We start from the raw sequence: 18949 nt of genomic DNA, 5'->3' as shown, positions 1-18949 counted from the left end.
ATACAGTATAGGAGCAGTAGTACTGTGCAGTGTCTATATATACAGTATAGGAGCAGTAGTACTGTGCAGTGTGTATATATACAGTATAGGAGCAGTAGTACTGTGCAGTGTGTATATATACAGTATAGGAGCAGTAGTACTGTGCAGTGTGTATATATACAGTATAGGAGCAGTAGTACTGTGCAGTGTGTATATATACAGTATAGGAGCAGTAGTACTGTGCAGTGTGTATATATACAGTATAGGAGCAGTAGTACTGTGCAGTGTGTATATATACAGTATAGGAGCAGTAGTACTGTGCAGTGTGTATATATACAGTATAGGAGCAGTAGTACTGTGCAGTGTGTATATATACAGTATAGGAGCAGTAGTACTGTGCATTATAGGCTCTCTCTTACTTGCAGGGTGTGAAGAAGCCGTTTACAGAAGTTATTAAAGCAAACATCGGGGACGCTCACGCCATGGGCCAGAAGCCGATCACTTACCTCCGGCAGGTGAGGCTGCAGTACACATGGCCTCCACTAGGGGGGTGACATTACAGGGTCATTCCTCTGATTGTGACCCCGGGGTGTTTGTCCTGCAGGTCAGCGCCATCTGCTTGTACCCCGAACTCCTGAATGATAATAAGTTTCCGGATGATGTGAAGCAGAAGGCCGTGCGGATCCTGCAGGCGTGTGGGGGCAACAGCATTGGTGAGTAGAGGCGGCGCCTGATGGGGTCATACACTGGTGGTGGGGTCTGGTATGACAATGACATTTTATAGGTAGTGTCAGGGTCATACACTGGTGGTGGGGTCTGGTATGACAATGACATGTTATGGGTGGTGTCGGGGTCATACACTGGTGGGGAGGTCTGGTATGATGTTGACATGTTATGGGTGGTGTCGGGGTCATACACTGGTGTTGGGGTCTGGTATGACAATGACATGTTATAGGTGGTGTTGGGGTCTGTCACGGGATGGTTAGAGTCTATACTATAGGCAATGTGTAATATATATTTCATGTGGAATGTATTCTCTAACCTGTTATATACATCAATGTGTAGTTGGCTGATTAGGGTCTAGTGTGTTAGCACATTGTATGCAAATACCTCTAACTAGTGAGGACCAGTGAGGACAATGGGTGGAGATAATCTGATCAGTGTCTCCAAGAAGATGTTGGATGGTGCATTGTCCATAGTAGACAGGGAGTCTGCTCTCCTTGGTATAGGTGAGGGGGGAAGGATCTGTGACTCAGCCCTTCCCCCCCACAGATATAGGTGTAACAGTCTTAGTATATAGTTGTAGCTAGGAGTTAGTATGAGTTAGCCGGCCTGTGCACAGCTCTGCAGAGATCCAGGATTTAGTTACAGGACCAAGGAGCCAAAGCTATCATTGGATTGTGACTTCTGTGGACTTATTGTTATTACGGTTGATGTGACCGCCGCCGGCTACTAACTTTGTGGATTACAATAAATTGCTGTTGTCTCCCGACCTCTTGCGTCCGTGTTGATTCAAAAGACCTTCCGGAGGAAGACGTATACCTCAGCTCTGTGACAACTGGTTGGCAGCGGTGGGATCAACAGCGGACAGCGAGATGGACTACAGCAGCCCAGCGATTAATGGAGCCACAACCTCAGTATACAGGAACTGGACTATGGCAAGTCTACAAGTAAGGGCCCGGGAACTAAACCTGAGTTACCAGGGAAGAACGAAAGAGCAACTGATCGAGGCACTGGAGGAGATGACCCTGCAAAGCGACCATAAGGAGGGCTGCCCCCAGGAGACAGTAGAGATACGGGAGTGGCAGGTACAGACCCAAAAGAGCAGATGGGTTGTTTTGTATGAGGAGGAATTGGCAGTGCTGGGGCTAGGAGCAACTGCAGAGCAAAGGAGTAGAGCATTACAGAGGGCTCAGGAAACGGAGAAGGAGGAACAGAGAATGGCGCATGAAAAGGAAAGAATGGCGCATGAAAGGCGAATGGCTGAGATAACTATGAGGAATTATAATCAAACGTCGACCCCCAGCCCAACAGTGAGAGAACCACCATATGTCTCCCATAAACACTTCAAGACCTTTGATGAAGCGGCTGGGGATGTTGATGGATATTTTCAGGACTTCGAACACCAGTGCCACCTGATGGAAGTCCCAGAGAAGGATTGGGTCCGGTATCTGGTGGGGCACCTACGAGATGGGGCTGCGGAAGCTCTCAGAGCCATGGACCCTAGTGATCAGCGGGACTATGAGGCCATTAAAAGAGCGGTGCAGAAGTATTATGCAGTCACTCCAGAGTCCTACCGAGTTCAGTTCCGCTCTTTGTCTTACAATGGGGGAAGCTCCTTCCACATGTTCGCCCACAAGTTGAAGCAAGCATGCAAGCGCTGGCTAGAAGGAGAGGAGGCTGTCACAGTCGATAAGATCCTCCAAGTCATACTTAAGGAACAGTTCTTTTCCCAGTGCCCCGCTGAGATTCGTGAGTGGGTGCTGGAACGGAACCCAGCCACAGTGGAGCAAGCTGCTTCCCTTGCAGATGAGGGCCTGACCATCAAGCCGCAGTGGAAGAGGTTGTTTGCAGAGGAGCGGAAAACTACCACAGTCCGCCAGACACCCTTCAGCCAGCAACCCATCTTTCGTGCCCGGCCTCAGGATTACAATTCCCCCTCTACCCCTGCCCCAGCCCATCGGCCTCCAGCTATGAACAACCCTGTCCCTAGACAACGACCTACTGGAAGAATGCTAGAGCGCAGATGTTTTGGGTGCGGGCGGCCTGGACATTTGCAAGCTAGTTGCCCTGTTAACATGGGGGCACGGGCCACCGTGGCATCCCGGCCTATTCACTACCTGGGAACCACCCCTAGGACAGAAAGTTTGGCCCCATTTCCAGATGACTCCATGAATGACCCATCTGTTCCACCTCCAGGGGTCTATGGGATTCAGCCTTCCGCCACACATCCCGCAAACCTTCAGAGGAAGCACTTGCAGGAGGTCCTACTGGATGGCCGAACAGTTGTTGGATTCCGGGACTCGGGAGCTTTCCTAACGGTAGCGGACCCCCGAGTGGTTCGACCTGAGGCCCTAGAGGAGGGCCCTGGCCTTTCTATCGAGTTGGCAGGAGGTACTCGGAAACGTATTCCTAAAGCTACCGTGGAACTCGACTATGGTTATGGACCAAAACAATGCACAATTGGTGTGATGAGCGGGCTGCCGGCCGATGTTCTGTTAGGCAACGATGTTGGAAATCTACAGTGCCACTTTGTGGGAGCAGTGACCCGCAGCCAAGCTCAGGGAGAAGCCAACATGGATCCACCGGATTTTCTGCCAGATGCCAGCCCTTCAACTCTACAACTTTACCATTCAGTACCGCCGAGGGAACCAACACCAGAACGCGGATGAGTTATCCCGGCAGGAGGACATATGAGCTATAGAGACTGATGTGCATTCCCCAATTTACCTGTGTAGGCCAATTGTGTCATGCACATGTTTTGAGAGGGGGAGGGGTTGTCACGGGATGGTTAGAGTCTATACTATAGGCAATGTGTAATATATATTTCATGTGGAATGTATTCTCTAACCTGTTGTATACATCAATGTGTAGTTGGCTGATTAGGGTCTAGTGTGTTAGCACATTGTATGCAAATCCCTCTAACTAGTGAGGACAATGGGTGGAGATAATCTGATCAGTGTCTCCAAGAAGATGTTGGATGGTGCATTGTCCATAGTAGACAGGGAGTCTGCTCTCCTTGGTATAGGTGAGGGGGGAAGGATCTGTGACTCAGCCCTTCCCACCCACAGATATAGGTGTAACAGTTTAGTATATAGTTGTAGCTGGAGTTAGTATGTGTTAGCCGGCCTGTGCACAGCTCTGCAGAGAGCCAGGATTTAGTTACAGGACCAAGGAACCAAAGCTATCATTGGATTGTGACTTCTGTGGACTTATTGTTATTACGGTTGATGTGACCGCCGCCGGCTACTAACTTTGTGGATTACAATAAATTGCTGTTGTCTCCCGACCTCTTGCGTCCGTGTTGATTCAAAAGACCTTCCGGAGGAAGACATATACCTTCGCTCCGTGACAGGGTCATACACTGGTGGGGAGGTCTGGTATGACAATGACATGTTATGGGTGGTGTCGGGGTCATACACTGGTGGTGGGGTCTGGTATGACAATGACATGTTATAGGTAGTGTCGGGGTCATACACTGGTGGTGGGGTCTGGTATGACAATGACATGTTATGGGTGGTGTCGGGGTCATACACTGGTGGTGGGGTCTGGTATGACAATGACATGTTATAGGTAGTGTCGGGGTCATACACTGGTGGTGGGGTCTGGTATGACAATGACATGTTATGGGTGGTGTCGGGGTCATACACTGGTGGTGGGGTCTGGTATGACAATGACATGTTATAGGTAGTGTCGGGGTCATACACTGGTGGTGGGGTATGGTATGACAATGACATGTTATGGGTGGTGTTGGGGTCATACACTGGTAGTGGGGTCTGATATGATGTTGACATGTTATAGGTAGTGTCGCGGTCATACACTGGTGGGGTCTGATATGACAATGACATTTTATGGGTGGTGTCGGGGTCATACACTGGTGGGGAGGTCTGGTATGATGTTGACATGTTATGGGTGGTGTCGGGGTCATACACTGGTGGTGGGGTCTGGTATGACAATGACATGTTATAGGTAGTGTCGGGGTCATACACTGGTGGTGGGGTCTGGTATTACAATGACATGTTATGGGTGGTGTCGGGGTCATACACTGGTGGTGGGGTCTGGTATGACAATGACATGTTATAGGTAGTGTCGGGGTCATACACTGGTGGGGAGGTCTGGTATGACAATGACATGTTATAGGTGGTGTTGGGGTCATACACTGGTGGGGAGGTCTGGTATGACAATGACATGTTATAGGTAGTGTCGGGGTCATACACTGGTGGTGGGGTCTGGTATGACAATGACATGTTATGGGTGGTGTCGGGGTCATACACTGGTGGTGGGGTCTGGTATGACAATGACATGTTATGGGTGGTGTCGGAGTCATACACTGGTGGGGAGTTCTGGTATGACAATGACATGTTATGGGTGGTGTCAGGGTCATACACTGGTGGTGGGGTCTGGTATTACAATGACATGTTATGGGTGGTGTCGGGGTCATACACTGGTGGTGGGGTCTGGTATGACAATGACATGTTATAGGTAGTGTCGGGGTCATACACTGGTGGGGAGGTCTGGTATGACAATGACATGTTATAGGTGGTGTTGGGGTCATACACTGGTGGGGAGGTCTGGTATGACAATGACATGTTATAGGTAGTGTCGGGGTCATACACTGGTGGTGGGGTCTGGTATGACAATGACATGTTATGGGTGGTGTCGGGGTCATACACTGGTGGTGGGGTCTGGTATTACAATGACATGTTATGGGTGGTGTCGGGGTCATACACTAGTGGTGGGGTCTGGTATTACAATGACATGTTATGGGTGGTGTCAGGGTCATACACTGGTGGTGGGGTCTGGTATGACAATGACATGTTATAGGTAGTGTCGGGGTCATACACTGGTGGTGGGGTCTGGTATGACAATGACATGTTATAGGTGGTGTTGGGGTCATACACTGGTGGGGAGGTCTGGTATGACAATGACATGTTATAGGTAGTGTCGGGGTCATACACTGGTGGTGGGGTCTGGTATGACAATGACATGTTATAGGTAGTGTCGGGGTCATACACTGGTGGTGGGGTCTGGTATGACATTGACATGTTATGGGTGGTGTCGGGGTCATACACTGGTGGTGGGGTCTGGTATTACAATGACATGTTATGGGTGGTGTAGGGGTCATACACTGGTGGTGGGGTCTGGTATGACAATGACATGTTATAGGTAGTGTCGGGTCATACACTGGTGGTGGGGTCTGGTATGACATTGACATGTTATGGGTGGTGTCGGGGTCATACACTGGTGGTGGGGTCTGGTATGACAATGACATGTTATAGGTAGTGTCGGGGTCATACACTGGTGGTGGGGTCTGGTATGACAATGACATGTTATAGGTAGTGTTGGGGTCATACACTGGTGGGGAGTTCTGGTATGACAATGACATGTTATAGGTGGTGTTGGGGTCATACACTGGTGGTAGGGTCTGGTATGACAATGACATGTTATGGGTGGTGTCGGGGTCATACACTGGTGGTGGGGTCTGGTATGACAATGAGATGTTATGGGTGGTGTCGGGGTCATACACTGGTGGTGGGGTCTGATATGATGTTGACATGTTATGGGTGGTGTCGGGGTCATACACTGGTGGTGGGGTCTGGTATGACGATGACATGTTATGGGTGGTGTCGGGGTCATACACTGGTGGTGGGGTCTGGTATGACAATGACATGTTATAGGTAGTGTCGGGGTCATACACTGGTGGTGGGGTCTGGTATGACAATGACATGTTATGGGTGGTGTCGGGGTCATACACGGGTGGTGGGGTCTGGTATGACAGTGACATGTTATAGGTAGTGTCGGGGTCATACACTGGTGGTGGGGTCTGGTATGACAATGACATTTTATAGGTAGTGTCAGGGTCATACACTGGTGGTGGGGTCTGGTATGACAATGACATGTTATGGGTGGTGTCGGGGTCATACACTGGTGGGGAGGTCTGGTATGATGTTGACATGTTATGGGTGGTGTCGGGGTCATACACTGGTGTTGGGGTCTGGTATGACAATGACATGTTATAGGTAGTGTCGGGGTCATACACTGGTGGTGGGGTCTGGTATGACAATGACATGTTATAGGTGGTGTTGGGGTCATACACTGGTGGTGGGGTCTGGTATGACAATGACATGTTATGGGTGGTGTCGGGGTCATACACTGGTGGTGGGGTCTGGTATTACAATGACATGTTATGGGTGGTGTCGGGGTCATACACTGGTGGTGGGGTCTGGTATGACAATGACATTTTATAGGTAGTGTCGGGGTCATACACTGGTGGTGGGGTCTGGTATGACAATGACATGTTATAGGTAGTGTCGGGGTCATACACTGGTGGTGGGGTCTGGTATGACAATGACATTTTATAGGTAGTGTCGGGGTCATACACTGGTGGTGGGGTCTGGTATGACAATGACATGTTATAGGTGGTGTTGGGGTCATACACTGGTGGGGAGGTCTGGTATGACAATGACATGTTATGGGTGGTGTCGGGGTCATACACTGGTGGTGGGGTCTGGTATGACATTGACATGTTATGGGTGGTGTCGGGGTCATACACTGGTGGTGGGGTCTGGTATGACAATGACATGTTATGGGTGGTGTTGGGGTCATACACTGGTAGTGGGGTCTGGTATGATGTTGACATGTTATAGGTAGTGTCGCGGTCATACACTGGTGGGGTCTGATATGACAATGACATTTTATGGGTGGTGTCGGGGTCATACACTGGTGGGGAGGTCTGGTATGATGTTGACATGTTATGGGTGGTGTCGGGGTCATACACTGGTGTTGGGGTCTGGTATTACAATGACATGTTATGGGTGGTGTCGGGGTCATACACTGGTGGTGGGGTCTGGTATTACAATGACATGTTATGGGTGGTGTCGGGGTCATACACTGGTGGTGGGGTCTGGTATGACAATGACATGTTATAGGTGGTGTTGGGGTCATACACTGGTGGGGAGGTCTGGTATGACAATGACATGTTATAGGTAGTGTCGGGGTCATACACTGGTGGTGGGGTCTGGTATGACAATGACATGTTATAAGTAGTGTTGGGGTCATACACTGGTGGTGGGGTCTGGTATGACAATGACATGTTATGGGTGGTGTCGGGGTCATACACTGGTGGTGGGGTCTGGTATGACAATGAGATGTTATGGGTGGTGTCGGAGTCATACACTGGTGGTGGGGTCTGATATGATGTTGACATGTTATGGGTGGTGTGGGGGTCATACACTGGTGGTGGGGTCTGGTATGACAATGACATGTTATGGGTGGTGTCGGGGTCATACACTGGTGGTGGGGTCTGGTATGACAATGACATGTTATGGGTGGTGTCGGGGTCATACACTGGTGGGGAGTTCTGGTATGACAATGACATGTTATAGGTAGTGTCGGGGTCATACACTGGTGGTGGGGTCTGGTATTACAATGACATGTTATGGGTGGTGTCGGGGTCATACACTGGTGGTGGGGTCTGGTATGACAATGACATGTTATAGGTAGTGTCGGGGTCATACACTGGTGGTGGGGTCTGGTATGACAATGACATGTTATAGGTGGTGTTGGGGTCATACACTGGTGGGGAGGTCTGGTATGACAATGACATGTTATAGGTAGTGTCGGGGTCATACACTGGTGGTGGGGTCTGGTATGACAATGACATGTTATAGGTAGTGTCGGGGTCATACACTGGTGGTGGGGTCTGGTATGACAATGACATGTTATGGGTGGTGTCGGGGTCATACACTGGTGGTGGGGTCTGGTATGACAATGACATGTTATGGGTGGTGTCGGGGTCATACACTGGTGGTGGGGTCTGGTATGACATTGACATGTTATGGGTGGTGTCGGGGTCATACACTGGTGGTGGGGTCTGGTATGACAATGACATGTTATGGGTGGTGTCGGAGTCATACACTGGTGGGGAGTTCTGGTATGACAATGACATGTTATAGGTAGTGTCGGGGTCATACACTGGTGGTGGGGTCTGGTATTACAATGACATGTTATGGGTGGTGTCGGGGTCATACACTGGTGGTGGGGTCTGGTATGACAATGACATGTTATAGGTAGTGTCGGGGTCATACACTGGTGGTGGGGTCTGGTATGACAATGACATGTTATAGGTAGTGTCGGGGTCATACACTGGTGGTGGGGTCTGGTATGACATTGACATGTTATGGGTGGTGTCGGGGTCATACACTGGTGGTGGGGTCTGGTATTACAATGACATGTTATGGGTGGTTTCGGGGTCATACACTGGTGGTGGGGTCTGGTATGACAATGACATGTTATAGGTAGTGTCGGGGTCATACACTGGTGGTGGGGTCTGGTATGACATTGACATGTTATGGGTGGTGTCGGGGTCATACACTGGTGGTGGGGTCTGGTATGACAATGACATGTTATAGGTAGTGTCGGGGTCATACACTGGTGGTGGGGTCTGGTATGACAATGACATGTTATAGGTAGTGTTGGGGTCATACACTGGTGGGGAGTTCTGGTATGACAATGACATGTTATAGGTGGTGTTGGGGTCATACACTGGTGGTGGGGTCTGGTATGACAATGACATGTTATGGGTGGTGTCGGGGTCATACACTGGTGGTGGGGTCTGGTATGACAATGAGATGTTATGGGTGGTGTCGGAGTCATACACTGGTGGTGGGGTCTGATATGATGTTGACATGTTATGGGTGGTGTCGGGGTCATACACTGGTGGTGGGGTCTGGTATGACGATGACATGTTATGGGTGGTGTCGGGGTCATACACTGGTGGTGGGGTCTGGTATGACAATGACATGTTATAGGTAGTGTCGGGGTCATACACTGGTGGTGGGGTCTGGTATGACAATGACATGTTATGGGTGGTGTCGGGGTCATGCACTGGTGGTGGGGTCTGGTATGACAATGACATGTTATAGGTGGTGTCGGGGTCATACACTGGTGGTGGGGTCTGGTATGACAATGACATGTTATAGGTAGTGTCGGGGTCATACACTGGTGGTGGGGTCTGGTATGACAATGACATGTTATGGGTGGTGTAGGGGTCATACACTGGTGGGGAGGTCTGGTATGACAATGACATGTTATAGGTGGTGTCGGGGTCATACACTGGTGGTGGGGTCTGGTATGACAATGACATGTTATAGGTAGTGTCGGGGTCATACACTGGTGGTGGGGTCTGGTATGACAATGACATGTTATGGGTGGTGTCGGGGTCATACACTGGTGGGGTCTGGTATGACAATGACATGTTATGGGTGGTGTCGGGGTCATAAACTGGTGGTGGGGTCTGGTATGACAATGACATATTATGGGTGGTGTCGGGGTCATACACTGGTGGGGTCTGGTATGACAATGACATGTTATGGGTGGTGTCGGGGTCATAAACTGGTGGTGGGGTCTGGTATGACAATGACATGTTATGGGTGGTGTCGGGGTCATACACTGGTGGGGTCTGGTATGACAATGACATGTTATGGGTGGTGTCGGGGTCATAAACTGGTGGTGGGGTCTGGTATGACATTGACATGTTATGGGTGGTGTCGGGGTCATACACTGGTGGTGGGGTCTGGTATGACAATGACATGTTATGGGTGGTGTCGGGGTCATACACTGGTGGTGGGGTCTGGTATGACAATGACATGTTATGGGTGGTGTCGGGGTCATACACTGGTGGTGGGGTCTGGTATGACAATGACATGTTATGGGTGGTGTCGGGGTCATACACTGGTGGTGGGGTCTGGTATGACAATGACATGTTATGGGTGGTGTCGGGGTCATACACTGGTGGTGGGGTCTGGTATGACAATGACATGTTATGGGTGGTGTTGGGGTCATACACTGGTGGTGGGGTCTGGTATGACAATGACATTTTATGGGTGGTGTCGGGGTCATACACTGGTGGTGGGGTCTGGTATGACAATGACATGTTATGGGTGGTGTCGGGGTCATACACTGGTGGTGGGGTCTGGTATGACAATGACATGTTATGGGTGGTGTCGGGGTCATAAACTGGTGGTGGGGTCTGGTATGACAATGACATGTTATGGGTGGTGTCGGGGTCATACACTGGTGGTGGGGTCTGGTATGACAATGACATGTTATAGGTGGTGTCGCGGTCATACACTGGTGGTGGGGTCTGGTATGATGTTGACACATTATGGGTAGTGTCGGGGTCATACACGGGTGGTGGGGTCTGGTATGACAATGACATGTTATAGGTGGTGTCGGGGTCATACACTGGTGGTGGGGTCTGGTATGACAATGACATGTTATGGGTGGTGTCGGGGTCATACACTGGTGGTGGGGTCTGGTATGACAATGACATGTTATAGGTGGTGTCGGGGTCATACACTGGTGGTGGGGTCTGGTATGACAATGACATGTTATAGGTGGTGTCGGGGTCATACACTGGTGGTGGGGTCTGGTATGACAATGACATGTTATAGGTGGTGTCGGGGTCATACACTGGTGGTGGGGTCTGGTATGACAATGACATGTTATGGGTGGTGTCGGGGTCATACACTGGTGGTGGGGTCTGGTATGACAATGACATGTTATGGGTGGTGTCGGGGTCATACACTGGTGGTGGGGGTCTGGTATGACAATGACATGTCATAGGTGGTGTTGGGGTCATACACTGGTGGTGGGGTCTGGTATGACAATGACATGTTATGGGTGGTGTCGGGGTCATACACTGGTGGTGGGGTCTGGTATGACAATGACATGTTATGGGTGGTGTCGGGGTCATACACTGGTGGTGGGGTCTGGTATGACAATGACATGTTATGGGTGGTGTCGGGGTCATAAACTGGTGGTGGGGTCTGGTATGACAATGACATGTTATGGGTGGTGTCGGGGTCATACACTGGTGGTGGGGTCTGGTATGACAATGACATGTTATAGGTGGTGTCGCGGTCATACACTGGTGGTGGGGTCTGGTATGATGTTGACACATTATGGGTAGTGTCGGGGTCATACACGGGTGGTGGGGTCTGGTATGACAATGACATGTTATAGGTGGTGTCGGGGTCATACACTGGTGGTGGGGTCTGGTATGACAATGACATGTTATGGGTGGTGTCGGGGTCATACACTGGTGGTGGGGTCTGGTATGACAATGACATGTTATAGGTGGTGTCGGGGTCATACACTGGTGGTGGGGTCTGGTATGACAATGACATGTTATAGGTGGTGTCGGGGTCATACACTGGTGGTGGGGTCTGGTATGACAATGACATGTTATAGGTGGTGTCGGGGTCATACACTGGTGGTGGGGTCTGGTATGACAATGACATGTTATGGGTGGTGTCGGGGTCATACACTGGTGGTGGGGTCTGGTATGACAATGACATGTTATGGGTGGTGTCGGGGTCATACACTGGTGGTGGGGGTCTGGTATGACAATGACATGTCATAGGTGGTGTTGGGGTCATACACTGGTGGTGGGGTCTGGTATGACAATGACATGTTATGGGTGGTGTCGGGGTCATACACTGGTGGTGGGGTCTGGTATGACAATGACATGTTATGGGTGGTGTCGGGGTCATACACTGGTGGTGGGGTCTGGTATGACAATGACATGTCATAGGTGGTGTCGGGGTCATACACTGGTGGCGAGGTCTTCACCGCTTCCTTCTCTTCGTGGCAGGTTCTTACAGCGCCAGTCCCGGTATCGAGGTCATCCGGCAGGACGTGTCCAAGTACATAGAGCGGAGAGATGGTGGGATTCCCTCCAGCCCTGACAACATTTACCTGTCCACCGGTGCCAGTGACTCCATTGTGGTAAGAGTCTGCCCTGCCCCCACTCTGCCCCACTGGGACCTCACCGGACGTAAAGGGATCCTCCACATTTATTCAGCTTCTTGTGTGGGCGATTGGAGGGATGGCTGAGCCTTGTGGTGATTGTTGTTTCTATCCCTCTGCATGCCAGTGTCATGTATGATCCGTGTGTCATGTGATGGCTATGGAGAGGCCTGATGATGATGATGATGACGAGGTCTCTGCATTGGTCACCGTGTCAATGGCTCCTTTATCTCCTCTCGGGATGTTCTGTCCCAGATGTCTGATCTCCGGCATTGTCCTTGTCCTGGCACCGGCTGCCACCACCCCCTGCCCGCAGGCTGCACATTCCACCTCCTCTGCCATTTCTTCATCTCCCCCTCCCCCATTTATTTTGGCTCATCATTTTTTAACTTTTCTCTAAAATTTCTTTAATTCTTTCCTCTAAAAAATCCAAAATATAAATCTGTGCGGATCTTGTCAGCAGCGTGGTCATCTCTGGGGGGTTATCGGGGGATCTGCTGGGGGTCCCACCTCATCCACATGGATGGTGATGATTGGTGATGTTAACCCTTGCTGTGTCCTCTCCTCCAGACTATGCTGAAGCTCTTGGTGTCTGGTCAGGGAAGCTCTCGGACCGGCGTCCTCATCCCCATCCCCCAGTACCCGCTGTACTCCGCGGCCCTTGCAGAACTCGGTGCGGTGCAGGTGAATTATTACCTGGATGAGGAAAACTGCTGGGCGCTGAACATCAAGGAGCTGCGGAGGGCGCTAGAGGAGGCGCGGAAACACTGCAACCCCAAGGTCCTGTGCATCATCAACCCGGGCAACCCAACAGGTAACCCACCAAGATGAGGGGCCACACACAGGGTCTCTGGTAGATATGATGAATCCCCTGTAATGGGGGGTCTGGGGTCTGCACCCCATGTCTCTGGTAGATATGATGAATCCCCTGTAATGGGGGGTCTGGGGTCTGCACCCCATGTCTCTGGTAGATATGATGAAGCCCTTGGTAATGGTTGGTCTGGGGTCCGCACCCCATGTCTCTGGTAGATATGATGAAACCCCTGGTAATGGGGGGTCTGGGGTCCGCACCCCATGTCTCTGGTAGATATGATGAAGCCCCTGTAATGGGGGGTCTGGGGTCTGCACCCCATGTCTCTGGTAGATATGATGAAGCCCCTGGTAATGGGGGGTCTGGGGTCCGCACCCCATGTCTCTGGTAGATATGATGAAGCCCCTGGTAATGGGGGGTCTGGGGTCTGCACCCCATGTCTCTGGTAGATATGATGAAGCCCCTGGTAATGGGGGGTCTGGGGTCTGCACCCCATGTCTCGGATAGATATAATGAAGCCCCTGGTAATGGGGGGTCTGGGGTCTGCACCCCATGTCTCTGGTAGATATGATGAAGCCCCTGTAATGGGGGGTCTGGGGTCTGCACCCCATGTCTCTGGTAGATATGATGAAACCCCTGGTAATGGGGGGTCTGGGGTCTGCACCCCATGTCTCTGGTAGATATGATGAAGCCCCTGTAATGGGGGGTCTGGGGTCTGCACCCCATGTCTCTGGTAGATATGATGAAGCCCCTGGTAATGGGGGGTCTGGGGTCCGCACCCCATGTCTCTGGTAGATATGATGAAGCCCCTGGTAATGGGGGGTCTGGGGTCTGCACCCCATGTCTCTGGTAGATATGATGAAGCCCCTGGTAATGGGGGGTCTGGGGTCTGCACCCCATGTCTCGGATAGATATAATGAAGCCCCTGGTAATGGGGGGTCTGGGGTCTGCACCCCATGTCTCTGGTAGATATGATGAAGCCCCTGTAATGGGGGGTCTGGGGTCTGCACCCCATGTCTCTGGTAGATATGATGAAACCCCTGGTAATGGGGGGTCTGGGGTCTGCTCCCCATGTCTCTGGTAGATATGATGAAGCCCCTGGTAATGGGGGGTCTGGGGTCTGCACCCCATGTCTCTGGTATATATGATGAAGCCCCTGTAATGGGGGGTCTGGGGTCTGCACCCCACGTCTCTGGTAGATATGATGAAACCCCTGGTAATGGGGGGTCTGGGGTCTGCACCCCACGTCTCTGGTAGATATGATGAAACCCCTGGTAATGGGGGGTCTGGGGTCTGCACCCCATGTCTCTGGTAGATATGATGAAGCCCCTGGTAATGGGGGGTCTGGGGTCTGCACCCCATGTCTCTGGTAGATATGATGAATCCCCTGGTAATGGGGGGTCTGGGGTCTGCACCCCATGTCTCTGGTAGATATGATGAAGCCCCTGTAATGGGGGGGGGGTATGCACCCCATGTCTCTGGTAGATATGATGAAGCCCCTGGTAATGGGGGGTCTGGGGTCTGCACCCCATGTCTCTGGTAGATATGATGAAGCCCCTGTGATGGATGGTCTGGGGTCTGCTCCCCATGTCTCTGGTAGATATGATGAAGCCCCTGTAATGGGGGGGGGGTATGCACCCCATGTCTCTGGTAGATATGATGAAGCCCCTGGTAATGGGGGGTCTGGGGTCTGCACCCCATGTCTCTGGTAGATATGATGAAGCCCCTGTGATGGATGGTCTGGGGTCTGCTCCCCATGTCTCTGGTATATATGATGAAGCCCCTGGTAATGGGGGGTCTGGGGTCTGCACCCCATGTCTCTGGTATATATGATGAAGCCCTTGGTAATGGATGGTCTGGGGTCTGCTCCCCATATCTCTGGTAGACGTCAGACATGACAGAGTTCCTTCCCTTGCCCCTCAGGTCAGGTGCAGAGTAGGAAGTGCATTGAGGACGTGATCCGCTTCGCTGCTGAAGAGAACCTCTTTCTGATGGCTGATGAGGTCAGTAGTCCCGTGCCCCCCCCCCCCCACAAACTGCAGAAGACTTGTTCTATGCCCCCATCTTGCCCATTTTTGCCCCTTGTATTGTGGCTCTCGCTGACACCGCTCCTCTACAGGTCTATCAGGACAATGTCTACGCCAAAGGCTGCGCCTTCCATTCCTTCAAGAAGGTTCTCTTTGAGATGGGCCCCAAGTACTCCGATGTGGTGGAATTGGCTTCATTTCACTCCACCTCCAAGGGGTTCATGGGCGAGTGAGTATTGTCCAGGCCGTACAGATCTGCTGGGAGTCCATTCGGTGGAGGTCCCCAATAAAGAGCTTATGTTTTCCCCAGGTGCGGTTTCCGGGGTGGCTACATGGAGGTGGTCAATATGGACCCAGCTGTGAAGCAGCAGTTGACCAAGCTGGTGTCTGTGCGCCTGTGCCCTCCTGTTCCAGGGCAGGCACTTCTGGATGTGGTCGTGAACCCTCCTCAACCTGGAGAGCCGTCCTACAAGCAGTTTATGGCGGTAAGACCATTGGAAGTGCTCGGTGTGTAGAGCGCTAGACGAGTGGCGGTGGTATAACGATGAGTGACCGTGCGCGCCATCAATCCAAATCATTCTTAATTTCCAGGAAAAACAAACGGTGCTTGGCAATCTGGCCGAGAAGGCGCGGCTCACTGAGGAAATCCTAAATCAAGCCCCCGGGATCCAGTGTAATCCTGTCCAGGGAGCAATGTATTCCTTTCCAAGGATCGAGATTCCAGAGCGAGCGGTCAAACTGGCCCAGGTAATGTCCAGAGGAGACAGGAGTCAAGAGACCACCCCACGTAATGTCCTCTTGGATTGTAACATGGTCTCATCACATGATGGAGTCCAGGAGTCAATTCTATGCTCTGATAGGGGACTGGGATGAGACCTATGTGACTCCAGCTTCATGGAGATGTCCTCCTTCTTGGTGGTGGAGTCCAGATCTTTGTGTTCCAGATGTTTCACACTTCTCGTCCTCTTCTTCTCAGGCTGAAGGTCAGGCCCCGGACATGTTCTTCTGTATGAAGTTATTGGAAGAGACTGGTATCTGTGTTGTACCAGGAAGCGGGTTTGGCCAACGAGAAGGAACCCACCACTTCAGGTAGGCCAGAACCTTGTACCAGTAGCCGTCGCTTGCCTCGTGCTCTTCTTCTCCTCTTGCTTTGAGGACAATCCTCACTTCTTCTTGTCTCCTCAGGATGACCATCCTCCCACCCACTGACAAGCTGAAGAGTCTCTTGGAGCGGCTGAAGGATTTCCATCAGAAGTTTGTCCAGGAGTATTCCTAGATGACGGCGCAGTCCCCTCCACTCTAGAGCCGCCATGTTGGAATGGACTATGATGAGGACTTACAGAGGAAGCCGTAGATGGAGTCTTAATTCTTGTAGATCTTGTCTCTGCACCTTGTCACTTGTCAGTATTACACGTGCCAAATCCGTCCGGGTGAGCGCGGCTGCCCGGACCACCCCAGCACTTTTATCTCATCCCTCTTAGGTTTTGGTCCCTGGAACTTCCCCACATTTTGGTTTTGGAGAAGTTCATCATATTTTATAGATCTTTTAACCATTTTAGCATATCCCGGTCATGGGCCCCCAGCTGATGATACCCTGCCGATAGCGCCCCCTACTCCATGTGACATCTCGCTATTCGCCTTAATTCACACGGTTAACTTGTGCCTATGAAATGCTTCACGTGAGGAGATGTCAAGGAGCCCTTGTATCTTCATGCCTGGTCTTCTCCAGAAGCGTTGTGCCCCCAATATCTGCCATCTAGTGCCGAACCTGCAGAGCCTTGATTAGACAAAGGGCTCCACCCCCTTCTGTGGCCCCTCCCCCACAATTTCCCTGCACAATATACAGAAATCACTGGATGACGCTGCTATGCAAAACGAATGAACCTGATGGTCCTCCTGCGGCCAGTGTCGGCGCCCTATTAGTCCTGGGAGGTGGCAGAGGGTTTATTTTGGGGTGATGGGTGCGCCCCCTGCTGGTAATTTTTTATACAATGATTTGCTGCTGATGTGGACAAGGGCTAAAAATGTGTGACTGTCTGAGATCAACCAATAAAGACGAAGCAACCGATGTCTGGCATTCTCGTTGGTCACTTCTGGATCTCATGAGATCCCAAAATATTCTTCAAAATGCACAGACACCGTGTCTGGACCCCATACCCTAGAAAAGGAGGCCATGCTAAACAACAAGAGGTCATTACCGCCACGGACCGCTGCTATGTTATGTGTAGGTCCAGACTGACGGGTCGGGGAGCGAGGGCAGGGGTCGCATGGGGCTGTGCTCACGTTCAACACAATGCAGATTTACCCACTGTATAGTGTGAACATGAGGCTATGAAGCCCCTGCCTGCATGACAATGACGTGTCCAGGACCGAACTGCAGCCCTGACCCCCAACATACCCCCATAACACATCTCATGTGAACAAAGGAAATGAAAGTTGCCATATTTATCCTTTAGGGTTGGGATGTGACTTCTCCTCCTGGCCAGCCGTCGGGGTGTCTGCGGTGCCAGGAGGTGGGTTGGAGGGTTGTCTCATTTTACATTAGAAGTTCCCCCTGTGACATCCCAATATCCCGCAGTGTGTGTAATCTCATTCACCAAAGAACCCCAGTGAGGTGTTGTCTGATGAGATACTGGAGATCACCACAAGATGGCGGAAAAGAGCTACAAAAAGCATCTGAAAGGCTACTTTTGGGTAGTGTGCCTCTTGGGGGGAGATGACTGGGGGTTACTTATCATCTGCCCCTTTTTTAGCCCTATTTTTTTCAGCTGGTTATGATATCGGCTCCTTTCTACGTGTTGTGCACATTAGTTAGTCTCCCCCCACGTGTCCTTTGCCCCTTTATAACGCAGTCGGTTCTCAGCGTGTCCTGGGGGTATTTTAGTCTCTTTTTTGCGCCTTTTCGAAAAGCTGCAAATCATAAAAATGGCGTGAAAAGGATTTCCGTATAGGCCACGCGCCCGGCAGAACACATAAGAGGTGAGACGTGGAAAGAGGGCGCAAATGCTTCATAAACGAAACCCAAGGCAGAAAAAGACCACAAAGGGCGCAATAATAAAAGTAGCTGAATACATGGGCCCGACTACTAGGGACGGGCCTACAACAATGGAAGACCCTGAGAGGAGCAGCAGACAATCTACTGCTACTCCTATATACCATACACAGCCTGTATATACCTCCATGTCCTGCCGTATCCCATCTTGTATCCAGACTACAGGTATAACATCTGTGGTAAATGTACTGCTATATACCATACACAGCCTGTATATACCTCCATGATCTGCCGTATCTCATCTTGTATCCAGACTACAGGTGTAACATCTGTGGTAAATGTACTGCTATATACCATACAGAGCCTGTATATACCTCCATGTCCTGCTGTATCTCATCTTGTATCCAGACTACAGGTGTAACATCTGTGGTAAATGTACTGCTATATACCATACAGAGCCTGTATATACCTCCATGTCCTGCCGTATCTCATCTTGTATCCAGACTACAGGTGTAACATCTGTGGTAAATGTACTGCTATATACCATACAGAGCCTGTATATCCCTCCATGTCCTGCCGTATCTCATCTTGTATCCAGACTACCGGTGT

At 51.0% G+C, this 18949-nt stretch overlaps 1 protein-coding gene across 1 annotated transcript; it reads left to right on the top strand.

Annotated features, from left to right (window-relative positions):
- Window positions 1–392: 392 nt before the first annotated feature.
- LOC142200016 (alanine aminotransferase 2) lies at window positions 393–17416 on the top strand. The gene is made up of 10 exons (XM_075270011.1): window positions 393–494; window positions 584–692; window positions 12356–12489; window positions 13081–13324; window positions 15245–15324; window positions 15441–15577; window positions 15659–15833; window positions 15940–16095; window positions 16325–16437; window positions 16534–17416. The coding sequence occupies exons 1-10, from the start codon at window positions 462–464 to the stop codon at window positions 16622–16624; spliced, it is 1272 nt and encodes a 423-aa protein (XP_075126112.1). The 5' UTR covers window positions 393–461; the 3' UTR covers window positions 16625–17416.
- Window positions 17417–18949: the final 1533 nt, after the last annotated feature.

This window comes from Leptodactylus fuscus, chromosome 4 (genome assembly GCF_031893055.1).
Source record: "Leptodactylus fuscus isolate aLepFus1 chromosome 4, aLepFus1.hap2, whole genome shotgun sequence".
NCBI classification, from domain to species: Eukaryota; Metazoa; Chordata; class Amphibia; order Anura; family Leptodactylidae; genus Leptodactylus; species Leptodactylus fuscus.
The sequence above is the reverse complement of the archived record's forward strand: the minus strand, read 5'-3'. Positions and strand labels throughout refer to the sequence as shown.

What these genes read in the sequence shown, in the direction of transcription:
- LOC142200016 (XM_075270011.1), top strand. Translation starts at nt 462, where the DNA reads ATGGGCCAGAAGCCGATCACTTACCTCCGGCAG. An exon ending in GTGCCAGTGACTCCATTGTG is followed by an intron (nt 12,490 to 13,080) that starts GTAAGAGTCTGC and finishes CCTCTCCTCCAG; the next exon opens with ACTATGCTGAAGCTCTTGGT. An exon ending in GAGCGGTCAAACTGGCCCAG is followed by an intron (nt 16,096 to 16,324) that starts GTAATGTCCAGA and finishes TCTTCTTCTCAG; the next exon opens with GCTGAAGGTCAGGCCCCGGA.